At 39.6% G+C, this 13,497-nt stretch overlaps 1 protein-coding gene across 8 annotated transcripts in view; it reads left to right on the plus strand.

Annotated features, from left to right (window-relative positions):
- SHOC2 (SHOC2 leucine rich repeat scaffold protein) overlaps positions 1-13,497 on the plus strand; it is a 189,220-nt gene that overhangs the window by 151,509 nt on the left and 24,214 nt on the right. For all 8 annotated transcript variants that reach the window (XM_069098950.1, XM_069098945.1, XM_069098943.1 and 5 more), the window contains one exon: positions 9,364-9,494. In XM_069098950.1, coding sequence (XP_068955051.1) covers positions 9,364-9,494 — 131 coding nt within the window. The remainder of the gene's footprint in view (positions 1-9,363; positions 9,495-13,497) is intronic.

A 13,497-nucleotide genomic window follows, 5' to 3' on the forward strand; every position in this document is an offset into this window, starting at 1 on the left:
ACTCAGCATCACACCCAGAAATAATAACTGGCCGTGTAACCTTGAGCAAGTTACTTAACCCCGATTGCTTAAAAAAAAAAAAAAAAGAATAGGATATGTAGAAAATTGGATGCCTCAAAATGTTGGTATGCCAATCCTGTGTAGTTCTGGTGTCTAGTTTTTCTAGTATCAGAAATAATTCTTTTTAAAGTGAAGGCAACAGAAGTGATATCCCATCACATGTATTTTGGCCCAACATACAGTGTTATAAACTTTTTTTTTTGTTTTGAAGTTAGAGAAGAAATTAAGGCAATGTGAAAGGGGAACATTGAGCTGTTTTTTAAGTATGTATACCACTGTATAGAAAAAAAAAGATTCTGATATATCGAACACTTTGAACTATTCATGAGATTGATGTTATTTTGATCATTTTGACAACTGGTGTACTATCAACTTTTTTTGTCAGTATGGCCTCCCTATAATTTTGGTGCTGAAAACTGAAATAATGCCCAATTTCTATTCTAGTTAAACATTTTGCAGATTCTGGTGTGCTGACTTTCATTTAGTCAGGATATATTGAAATAAATAATTGATAGTGTACATTTTGGTTGATCAGTTTAGTGGAAGGACCACTAGAATGGGATGATCAACTTTGAATGACTTAGCTATTCTTAGCAGTAAAACAATGCAAGACAACTCTGAAGGACTGAAGGATGAAAAACACTATTCATCCCCAGAGAAAAAACGTCAATGTACATTGAAGCATACTTTTTAAAAATTTTCTTTATTTTTCTTGAGGGTTGTTTTTGTCTATGTTTTCTTTCACAACATGGCTATTATGGAAGTGTTTTGCATGACTACACATATATAACTAAATTGCTTGCTTTCTCAAGGAGGGAAGGTGGTTGAGAAAGAGAGAATATGGAGCTCAAAAGTTTTTTGCTTTTTTTTTTTTTGGAACGGAGAAGGTAGGGCAATTGTGGTTAATTGACTTGCCCAAGGTCACACTGCTAGGACTCCAGGGCTGGTGCTCTATTCACTGCACCACCTAGCTGCCCGGAACTCAAAGTTTTAAAAATCAATGTTAAAAACAGTTTTATAAGGGGCAGCCAGGTGGCACAGTGAGTAAGAGCATCGGCCTCAGTCGGGATGACCTGGGATCGAATCTGGGCTCAGATACTTACCACCACACCCAGAAATAACTGACTGTGTAACTTAACCCCAATTGCTTTAAAAAAAAAAAAACAACAGTTTTATAAACAAACAAAAAACCCAAATATTATCACATTTGCTACATACTGGGGATACAGAGGCAAAAATAAAGTAACATCTGCCCTCAAGGAGTTTACAGCCTGTCAGGGGAGACAACACATAATTATATAAGTATATAACAAATAAATGAAAAATAAATATAAGGTAATTTTTTTGAGGGAGGACACTAGCAGCTGGTGGGATTTGAAAAGGATTCATGTAGAAGGTGATTCTTGAGCTGAGTTTTGAAGGAAACTAGAGATTCCAAAAGACAGAGGTGGGGAAGAAGTGCTTTCTAGACAAAAGAGACAACCAATTCAAAAGAATGGGGGATGGAAAATGTAGTATTGTTTATACAGCTGTGGTGTGCGGTGTGAAGAACTAAAGGCCTGTTTGACTAGATTATAAAGCACAGAAAGGGGAGTAATATAAATATGAGAAAATAGGTTGGGGCCAACTTGTAAAGAGCTTTAGATGCCTGTAATAGTAATGTAAAAAGATATCTTTGTATTGGAAAGCTAAGAGGTACTTAGCATCTATTTCAAATTAAGCCTCTGTTAAAGAAACAGAAGGTATTAACTCTTGTTGCTGATGTAACAGGAAGGGGTTGGCTGAAACAGAAAGGAGCTAATGTGGTGTGTGTGTATACAAAGAGAAGTCCCTGCTGGGTCAGACAGATCTTGGAGAAAGCTTCGAGGAGGCAGAAGCTGCTGCTCCCCCGGCCCCAGGCTGGAGAGAATGATTTTGATTCTGGAACCAGCTAGAGCTTCTGCTGAGGAGCTGCTGAGTCCAAGGGCCAGCTGGAGCTTCTGGGAGCTGCTGAAGACGTCCAAGCACCAGCTGGAGCTGCTGCAGACTGAGGAAGCATGACTGTGAAGGATTTAAGACTTTGTTTGTGGCTTTGTTAAGCCTTGACTTCCCAGGAAAAGAGACTATGAAGTGTTTAAGATGGACTGGACACTGTGAGCTCCAATGTGGAGCAGGAACTGCACAGAGAGATGGACAAGGGCCTGGGAGCTGTCTGCCTTTGAACCCAGGTGACAGTTTGGTAAATCCAGGTAGGATCTTGGACCATGGAAGGGGATTCACAGAATCTGAGAACCCCCCTCCCCCCCCCGCCCCAGGCAAGCTGAAAGAAGACTTTACTTGGATACTGTGTACTGATTGAGAAATTGTAATTTGCTAGTGACCTAGGGGTAGAGGGCTTGTATATTTTCTTATGATTGAATAGTGAATGATGACTGAATAAGTGACTGATTGAGTTATCTTACTGTGCCCCCTGAGTGGAGAACTTTGATTTTTGTGTTTTGTGTCCCTTAAGGAGGCAAACCTCCTTAAGGATGATTGACTGGTTGAGTTACTAAATGATAACTTCTTGACCACTGTGGTGAAAACTATGTGGCCATTTTCTGTGATAAGTTGTTGTGAATTCTGTATTTTGATTATCTGTGATAAGTTGGCTGTGAACATTTTGCTTTGATTTATTATTGAATAAATAGAGTGTTTACTATATTATGTAATCAGAACCTTGAAAAGCTGTTCACAGCAGCCATCCTCTGGAAAGCTGCTTGTGCTTGGCTTCACAATGCCAGCGTTTATGGCCAGGGTGCCATTGGAGTTTATTGAGTAAAGGAGCAACATAGTCAGACCTGTGCTTTAGGGAGATATCTTTGTTAGCTGTGTAGAGGATAGATTGGAATGGGGAAAGACTTGAGGCAGGAATTACCGTGTTTCCCCGATAATAAGACACTGTCTTATTATTTTTTGGGAAAGAAAAACACCAAAGGGCTTATTTTCAGGAGAGGGCTTATGTTGTCCTGCCTCAGCTCTCCTCTGCTGCACTGCTCTCAATGGCGCCAGCAAGCAAATCACTGGGGAAGAACAGGATGATGCGCTCACTGCTGCAGCTCTGATTGGATGCAGCTCGGAGCGCGGCTTGCGTTTCACCGGGGGGGGAGGGGGACGGTGCATATAGAGGGTACCGTAATGTAGTGTGTAGCGCAGGGGATCACCTTCACTACAGTAGCAATCTCAATAGGGCTTATTTTCGGGGCAGAGCTTATTTTAGAGGAATCTTACACAGTAAGGGGAGGGCTTATTTTCGGGATAGGTCTTATTATCGGGGAAACACGGTACCAGTTGTCCAGAGGATGTCAGTTGAGCTTGAATTGGAGTCAGTAGAGAAAAGGGGACAGATGGCCCCCTTCCCCATCTCCTAATTGAACCAGCTTCCAGGTTGGAAGAGAAGGAGGCATCTTCCTTCTCATCTATCCCCTGCCTGATCTCCAACCTCTGAATGGTAGTAAGAAGAGGAGAAACAGAGCTTGAATCGCTGCCTCTTCAAATGTGATAATATTTGGGTTTTTTGTTTGTTTATAAAACTGTTTTTAACATTGATTTTTAAAACTTTGAGTTCTGGGCAGCTAGGTGGTGCAGTGAATAGAGCACCGGCCCTGGAGTCAGGAGGATCTGAGTTCAAATCCGGCCTTAGACACTTAACGCTTACTAGCTGTGTGACCTTGGGCAAGTCACTTAACCCCAATTGCCCTACCTTCCCCCTTCCAAAAAAAAAGCAAAAAATCTTTGAGTTCCATATTCTCTGTTTCTCAACCATCTTGCCTCCTTGAGAAGGCAAGCAATTTAGTTATATATGCAAAACACTTCTATAATAGCCATGGTGTGAAAGAAAACATAGACAAAAACAACCGTCAAGAAAAATAAAGAAAAATTTTAAAAAGTATGCTTCAATGTACATTCATGTTCTTTCTCTGGGGATGAAAAGCGTTTTTCATCCTTCAGAGTTGTCTTGTATTGTTTTACTGCTGAGAATAGCTAAGTCATTCAAAGTTGATCATCCCACAATATTGCTTTTACTTTGTACACAGTACATTTCACCTTGCATCAGCTCATATAAGTCTTTCCAGGTTTCTCTGAGAGCATCTTTCTGATCATTTCCTACTCCATTATAATCATATACCACAGTTTGTTCAGTCATTCCCTAATTAATGGGTATCCCCTCAATTTCTAATTCTTTGCCCCAGAAAAGAGCTATCAGTATTTTGTACATATAGGTCTTTTCCCTGTTTTATTTTTTTTTTTTATCTCTTTTGAGATGCAGACCTACTGTTGGTATTGCTAGCTAGAAGGGTATGGATAGTTTTATAGCCTTTTAGGCATAGCTCCAAATTGCTCTACAGTTCACAACTCCACTAACAGTGCATTAATGTCTTATTTTCCCCACATCTCCTCCAAAATTTGTCACTTACCTTTGCTGTCTTATTAGCCACTCTAAAAAGTATAGTAAGGTAGTACCTCAGAACTGTTTTAATATGTATTTCTCTAATCAGTAGTTAGAGTATTTTTTCATATAGCTATAGATGGCTTTGACTACTTCATCTGAAAACTGATCTTTTGATCATTTATTAATTGGGGAATGACTCTTATTTTTATAAATTTGACTCAATTCTCTGTTTGTGAAATGAGGCCTTTATCTGAGAAACTTGATGAGATAATATTTGTAAAGAACTTAGCACATTGCTTGGCACATAGTAGGTACTTAATAAATGCTTATTCCCTTCCCCCTTCCTGCCTGATCTCCAACCTCCTGTGGGAAGAGGAGAAGTACTATTCCAACAAAAAAATCTCCCATTGCTGTGGTGGGGGGAGAGGGTGCCAGTCTATCAAATGTCCAGCCTGGTTTCCTGCCTTGGGGAAGGATAGTATCATCACTTCTTTAGCTTCAAGTTCAATCCCTTGCCCGAGATTGGGAAAGGACTTCACCCTTAGGTCATAATACTATTGACTTTAACAATCTTACTAAATTTTTCACTTAATGATTAACAAATTTCTGCCTGGTCATACCCTCCACACCCCAGTGTTTCTGGACCCCTGAACCAAACCCCACCATCTAAACCCAATGTCCCATCTCCCACTGTCTGATTCCATATTCCCATTCCCCTTAAACTCCCCCTCTGAAAAAAAAAATCCCAGCCAAATGCCCTGTGCAATGATTGTTCCATAGCTAACTAACTGCTTTTATCTTAAATATTTTCTTCCTATTCCTTCCATCATCTGAATCTCACTAAGTCTTGGTTCTATCCTGATGACACAGCTTTCCTGTCCAACCTTTCCAGCACTGGTCATGCTTTTTCTCTTAGACATACTGGTTGAAGTGGGGGAGTTGGAATATACTTTATTCACAATTGCCACTTCCAGGTTCTCCTCCTACTATAGTTGATCAGTAATCTCTTCTTTGAGGTTCATGCATTCCACATCTACCACCCCATAGAAATCCTGGTAGCTATTGTCTACAGACCTACAGATATTTCTTTTCCTTCCTCAATGAGTTCAATATCTGGCTCATAATCTTTCTCTTCTCTCTAACTCTTGTCCTCATACTAAGGGACTTTAGCATACATATTGATTTGCTTTCAAACAACTTAAACTGCCAGTTCTTCACCCTTCTCATTTTACATAAACTCTTCTTCCATTCTACCTCAAACATAACATAAAGATGGTCATCTCCTTGATCTTGCCATCACTCACAAATGCAGTGTTCATGAACTCTGAAATTTGTGAAATTGAAATATGATCATAATTTATTGGCTTTCTACCTCTCCCTCTGCTTTGTAAGACCCACTGATTGTACCCTGCTAAGCCTCAGACTTATGTCACTCCCACAGTCCCACTACCTTCACTTCTACACAGGTGCTACTGACCAAAGGTAGAGAAAATCATGTAACTATTCTGAGTAGGTTTACTACAGATTTATGCTATACAACCTCAACTGAGTGCTCACTGACTTTAGGCAATTCTTCAACACCTCCCTTATCAGTTCTCTTTGGTCGTTTATCCTTGTTTTTGAAGAGGACCAATGACATTTGATGACGTTTGCTGAATTGGATTTAAGTAAAGTAGAGAATTGCAAAGTCATCAACTTTACTCTATCTCCCAGAGTCATCAAAGTCCAGTGGCAAGACAGAAGTCAAGAATGTCCATGGCTAGGGATGCAGTGGATGACCTAGGCATCTTTGATGTCTGATCAGGCTCTTAAGTGCTCAACAACATCTGCTTCAGCTACTTTCCTGGCCATTGGAACAAATTGTTCTTGTCTACCCATTCCACTGGGGGAAGTTTTCACATGCTTACAGTAGACATCCCTCTTAGTCACTGATGGATTTGAGGCCTGTTGGTTACCTTCAGCCTGGTTTAGCCTGTCTGCTGGGACAGTTTTTACCTGTGTGGCTGCTGGGCATGCTACAGCTTGTTGGAGCCACAGGTGAGAGTTGGGTTGTAGATGAACATGAAAGGTGAATGAGCAGCTCTTTTAGGGCTCAAAGCAGAGGTGCTAGTAATACTTGAACACCTCATATACCCCCAACGCTGTCATACTCTCCGTGTTCGCTTGTTCCAACCTTTTCATTCCTTTTCAAGCTTCCCATGGTTCCCCTCCCCCCACCCTCTCAGCTAAGAACCTTGCCTCATGTTGAACTGGAATATTTGAGGCCATTCACTGAGAGCTCCTTCTCTCCTCCTCACATCCTGGCACTCAGATGCCTTCTACCACCATTTCCTCCTTCACCCCTGTCTCAACATGAAGAGATGGCTGTTTTTTTTGCCAAGGCAAGGGACCCTTAACTGTTCAGTCCTCTTAACCCTGTTTTGTCTCCTTCAGTAGTTTGCCTCATCTCCTCACTCTCTCTCATCTTCATTCTGTCTCTTTCTACTGTCTGCTTCTCTACTTCCAAAAACATGCCCATATCTTCCTCATCCAAAAAAAAAAAAACCACAAACCATCACTTGATCCTTCTATTTCCCCAGATTCTTCATATCATATCTCTCCTGCTTTTTGTGGCTAAACTTGAGAAGACCATTCTACAATAGATGCCTCCACTTCCTCTCCACTCACTCTCTGACCTCATTATTCCACTGGATATTGCACTCTCCAAGGTTATCTTTTAATTGCCAGATCCAATGGCTTTTCCTCAATCCTCACTCTTGACTTCTGCAGCCTTTGGCACTCTCAATTACCCTTTACTCCTTTATGATCTCTTCTCTCTAGGTTTTCAAGATGCTCGTCTCTCTCCCAGTTTTCTTACCTGTCTGTCCTCTCAATCTACTACTCCTTAGCCTCCTTTTCTGGATCTTCATCCAGGTCAGACCTGTTAACTGTGGGTGTCCCATAGGGTTATGTCCTGGGCTTATTTCTCTTCTTGATCTACACTATTTTACTTGCTGATCTCATCAGCTCCTGTGGTTTTAATTAACATCTCTCTTTGCTGATATGCTCTTTAGTGAACATCTCTCTTTGTTCACATCTACTTATCCAGCCTTAACCTATGTGCTGACCTCCAGTTTTGCCTCTCTAGCAGTCTATCAGACATCTTAAACTGGATGTTCTATAGACATCTTAAATTCAATGTATCCAAAACAGAACTTGTTATCTTTGCCCCCAAACCCTCTGCCTTCTAGACTTCTCTCTTACTGTCAAGGACAACACCAGCCTACCAGTTCCTCAGATTCAAAACCTAGGTATCATCCACTACTCCTCACTATCTCTCATCTTCCCCAATCCAGTCTGTTGCCATGACCTGTTGACTTAACCTTCGCAAAATCTCTCAAATACATTCCCTTCTCTCCTTTCATACCCTAACTATTGCTATAGTCTGCTCGTGGGTATGCTTGTCTCCAGTCTTTCCCCATTCTTATCCAACCTTCATTTAGCTGCTAAAGTAATTTTCTTAAGGTACAAGTCTAACCATGTAGTGCCTCTCCCCAACCCAGAAAATTAGAGGGTCTCCCTATCACCTTCAGGAACAAATGTAAAATTCCATTTTATATTCAAAGCTCTGCAACCCTCTCCCTCTCCCCCTGCCCCGCATACCCCTTCCCTTACTCCACACTTCCAGTTCTCTTTCACCTTACACACTACCACATACTCTTCAATCCTGAGACTGACATCCTTGTTGTTCTTACTCAAGATACTCCATCTCTTGGCTTTGGGCATTGTCCCTCATGCCTGCAATGCTTTCCCTCCTCATTTCCACCCCCTGGTTTCTCTGGCTTCCTAGAAAAAATCCTACCTAATAGAGGAAGCATTTCCTAATTTCTCTTTAATTCTAGTGCCTTTCTTCTCTTGATTATTTCTTTATTGTGCTGTCTATATAACTTTTTTTGTACATCCTTATTTGCATATTGCCTCCTCCATTAGCTCCTTAAAGACAGGGATTGTTTTTGACCTTTTTTTGTATTCCCAGCACACTGCTTTGCACATACTAGGTGCTTAATAAATATTTTTTTCATTGTCAGATATAAGACATAGTGTTATGGTAGAAATGACAATATTTGTAATAGCTGATTGGTATGGGGGGTGGTGTGAGGAATTTTGAGGACTTGTGGTAACACCTAGGTTGCCAACCTGTGTCTGGAAGGATGATTATTCCCTCTACTGAAATCTAGAAGTTTGTAAGAGGGGTTGAATTTTGGGGGAAAGATAATGAGTTCTGTTTGGGACATGTGTGACCTTGATCAATCTGTTTTCTGTAAAATGAAGGAATTTTACTAAATGATCATTAAGGTCCCTTCCAGCTCTAAATATTGTATGATGCTTTAGCAAAAATTGGCTTTTTTTCATATTCTTAGATTTGAAATTAAACTATTTCAGAAACTTGAAGACTTTTCTAAAGTCACATATAGTCTTAGAACATATAACTATTACATGTTGAATCCTCATAACATTGATGAACCATACATATGGTCAGTTGTTATATTTAAAATATACTATACATAACTCCTAATACAATGCCCAATTCAGCCTATTCAGGATGTCTTAATTAAAGTAGACTTCATCCAATATTTATTTTGAATCCTCTCAAGAACTTTCTAATCAAGCATTCACTTTTTTAAAGCTTAGAATTGACTCTTTATTTGTTTCTGGACATGGAATTTATTTTAGTTTAAGATTTATTAATTGTGTTTTTCCAAATAACAAGAAGATAAGTGGTGGTTATCTGGCACTAGAAATCCTGAATCTCATTAGCCAAAATGGTATTTCAAAGTAATAAAAAAAATAACTAGCTGATTCTTATGTATGAGACTCTTTAAATCTTTAAATTCCTCTCTTTGTGTTTGCAGGAAACCTGTCCAGTTTAAATCGTCTTGGACTAAGGTATAACAGACTGTCTGCAATACCAAGGTCATTAGCAAAATGCAGTGCACTTGAGGAGCTGAATTTAGAGAACAATAACATTTCTACTTTGCCAGAGGTAAGAGGTGGATCAGGCAAACTCTTATGTTAAATCTGAAAAATAAACGAAAATCCAGTAAATGTGTACAGCTTTGTAAGGGAATTAGAATGATTGGAATGATGAGTGGAGTGTGTTAGTGGTGAATATTCACAGCTTTCAGAAGGGAGAAAAACAACAAAGTAGGAAATCCAGAGGAATAGTTTAAAGAAGAGAGGAAAGACAAGCAAAATGAATTTGTTTCCTTGGGTACCATGTAAATTTTTCAAGTTGATTTTGGCCACTAGTACCAGAAACTATTGAGGAAAAATATCTGACTGGTTTTGAGGACAATACTAAATAACTCCACCAACTTAAGTTTCAGAAATTTATTGAAGAAATTATTTCTACCCTGACCCTTTCCTGCCTTCAGGAAACTTCATGAGGTTGTTGTGGGATCAGACAATGATGTAGGTCTTTGTAAACTCTCTATGCTGTACATTCATGCCTGTGTGATCTCCAAGGTCATCTCTACCATTCTGGCTTCTATTTCATAGGCTCATATGATCATAATAAAGGATCTTAGAGAACATCTAGTCCAATCTTCTCTTTTTTATAGGCAGCTTAGGATGAGAGCAGTTAGGAGACTAGTCCAGGGTCACAGTAGCATAATTGGGATTCAGATCGCTGTCATCTGACTCCAAATCTGACACTCTATACTTATCTTGAGTGTGTAGTTAATTAATCCAACTATATACTTTTTCTGCTTGAATCTTTTATCTCCATGTCTTGTCAGCATTTGTGCTTTTTTGAACCTGAAGTCTAAATTATCCCCATCAGTTGCCTTCTCTGACCTTATGCATGCTACTTGAGTAAAATCCCAAATCCTTTTCCCACTCTTTTCCCAGAAAGCCATCCATGTACCAAATAACATTGTTTTAAAAGAAAAAGAGGAAGAAAAATATTGGCAAAACAGAGCAGTGCATTGAAAAAGTTTGAAAATAAATACACTATAGGACTCCTGTGGACCTCCCACCTCTACAAAGGAGAGGAATGAGCATCATACGACTATGCTGATTAAATTCACCATCTAAAGTCAGCTCTTCTGTTTACACCAAGGCAAACCAGCCATGGAGTCAGGAGTTCAGTTCAGTACCTGTGTTCAGTTTCTGCCTTCTCTATATATTGGCTTCATGACCAGAGGCAAGCCACTTAATCTCAAAGTGCTCTGAGAGATACTTCAAGTTGTAGAGAAGGGATGAACCTGTCTTGTTAGAGGGAGTTTCCTTATTTGGAAGTTGTCTATATCAGTGATACCACAGGTCCAGTCTCTTTCTCTATCCTTAATTGACCAAGCTCATTCCCCACAGCAGCTGTTTTAAATCTTGTCTTCTCTCCTTGAACCTCACATATTATCCCCTAGCTTTCTCTTTAAACATAGGGATTTGCCTCCTATTTACTGGGAAAATAGAGGATATTCACTGTGAGCTCCCTTATCTTACCTTATTCTGTGACAGAAAACCCTTCTGCTTCATGTCCATCCTTTTTTCCTTTTCTTCAGTCTCTAAAGAGGTGGGTGACCTGCCCTCTTCTTTGCCAAGGTTAATTCCTTTACTTCTTCTCCTCTTGATGCTATTTCCTCTTGTACCTTGCCCCTATAATCATTTGTGATCATCCCTGTTTCTTATTATCAGTCTCTCCTTATCTACTGGCGTCTTCCCTATTGCTTACAAACATGCCTAAGTCTTTCCTATTCTTTAAAAAAAACAACAAAATTTCCCTTGATCATACTCTTCCCTCAAGGATTCATTCTGTGTCTCTCCATTTCATAGCTAAACTCCTAGAAAAAGGCATCTGTATTCATTGCCTTTACTTCTTACCCTATTTATTCACTTTCTCAAATCTTTTAAAGATAATTTTAGTGATATCTTTTATTTTTATATGCACCAAAATTTCTCCCCTCACCTCTTTCCCACTCTTTTCCCAGAAGGCCATCCCATATAACAATTAACATTGTTTTAAAAGAAAAAGAGAAAGAAAAAAAATCAGCAAAACATAGCAGTGCATTGACAAAGTCTGAAAATAAATACATTATAGAACTCCTATAGGCCTCCCACCTCTATAAAAGAGAGGGGTGAGCATCTCTTCTCATTTCTTTCCTTTGAGTCTGTGCTTGTTTTTTGGAATTTTTCAGCATTCATTTGTAATTGTGTTGTGGTGGTTCTCTCCATTTATATTATTGTAGTCATTATATATAGTGTTTTCTTGACAGCTTACTTCACTCTGCATCACATCATGTACATTTTTCCTTGATTTTTTTGTATTCATCATTTCTTACAGTACAGTAGTATTCCATTACATTTCATGTACCACAATTTATTTAGCTATACTTTGTCATCTCTCTGCAATCTGACTAGCAGTTCAGGACTATCAGTGATTTCTTAATTGCCAAATCTTATCAAGTCTTTTCAACCCTTATTCTTTTTTACCTTTCCATAGCATTTAATATTATTGACCACCCCTCCCCCCAGCTAACCTACTTCATGCTTCCCAGATGTGATTATCTATCTCCCATCTGAGTCTTTATACAAGCTGTCCTTCATTTCTTGAATGTACTTTGTCCCTACTTCAGACTTAGAGAATCTCTAGCTTTTCTCAAGAGTCATTTCATGTTTGCTCTATGAAACTGGCCTATTCTAACCGCCCAAATTGCTAATGCCATAGCTCCTCAGAAATTAATTATTTACTTATATGTGTTGTTTTTCCTTTCCTTCTCTCAGTAGAATGTGATCTCTTTGAAGTCAGGGACTATTTTCATTTTCATCTAGTGCCTGTAGCATGGTTGGAATATATATAGATACTGTTTTAGTGTCAATTAGCACTAAGGTTACAAAGATTAAAATAATTCTTGCCCTCAAGGAGGGCTTAACAAATTTTTTTTTTTTGCTTTTTGGAGGGAAATTGGGGTTAATTGACTTGTCAAAGGTCACACGGCTAGTTTTTGTGTTGAGTCTGAGGCTGGATTTGAAATCAGGTCCTCCTGAATCCAGGGCCAGTGCTCTATTCACTGTGCCACCTAGCCACCCTTTAATAAATATTTATTGAATAAAGAATGATATCCTGAGAATGTGATTTGGATTTCTAGACTAAAGCAAGGCAACAGACATTTATTAGACACTTACTATATGCCAGATACTATACTAAGGGCTAAAGATACAATATTGTAGTACCAATGCAATATTCACAACACCAACAGTGACTGAATATGTCAGCATAATTCTCAGTCGCAAAATATAACAGACTCTCCATATAGAAGACAGAAGCAAAACATTTATTCAGACACTAGAGAGACATATCCCAACACCAGGAAACCAAATCCATCATAGCAACAAAGAAGTGAATATACCATAACACTGCAGAGAGCCATACAGTCTTTTAACCTTCCCACAAAGAAACACAAGACTAACTGTCACAACAGGGGGCAAACAAACACTCACAAGCCTACCTGTCTTCCTGGGTGTGTGCTCTCCTCCCTCCATCTGTAACTGCTTTGACTTCCAGCTTACTATGGTCTCTGCTTCACCCTTCAGCAAACTCTTCTCTTACAGGCTCCATGTGATTACATTCTGCCTATTAGGGGTCAGGGAAGATCTTCAAATTCCCATTACCATTATAAATATAAGCAAAAAGAAGTACAGTTTCTGCCCTCAAAGAAGCTTACATTCTTATGGGGGAAGACTACACAAAAGGAAGCTGAAAATCAGGGCTGGGGCTAGGGTGGGGGGGGGGGAGAGATGGTGAAGAAGGGAGGGTATCAGTGCCAGAGTGTAGTGGCAAAGTCAAGAAAGTCAGAAGCAGAGCTAGGACTAAAATTAAGGTAGGTTGGTCTGGGCTTTTCCTTAAAATGGGGACCCCACAAGGAACTCAAGAGTGGGAGAAGGGGGCCAGCATGGTGAAGGAATATTCCAGGGTGAGAAGGTTGTGAGGGTGGGTAAATATGCCTAAGACACAGAGTGAGGTTCCATAGTGAGACTACAGCTGAGGC

Source organism: Petaurus breviceps, unplaced genomic scaffold (assembly GCF_028583685.1).
Source record: "Petaurus breviceps papuanus isolate PSGF00001 unplaced genomic scaffold, PetGlider_PUasm1.0 37, whole genome shotgun sequence".
Lineage (NCBI taxonomy): Eukaryota > Metazoa > Chordata > Mammalia > Diprotodontia > Petauridae > Petaurus > Petaurus breviceps.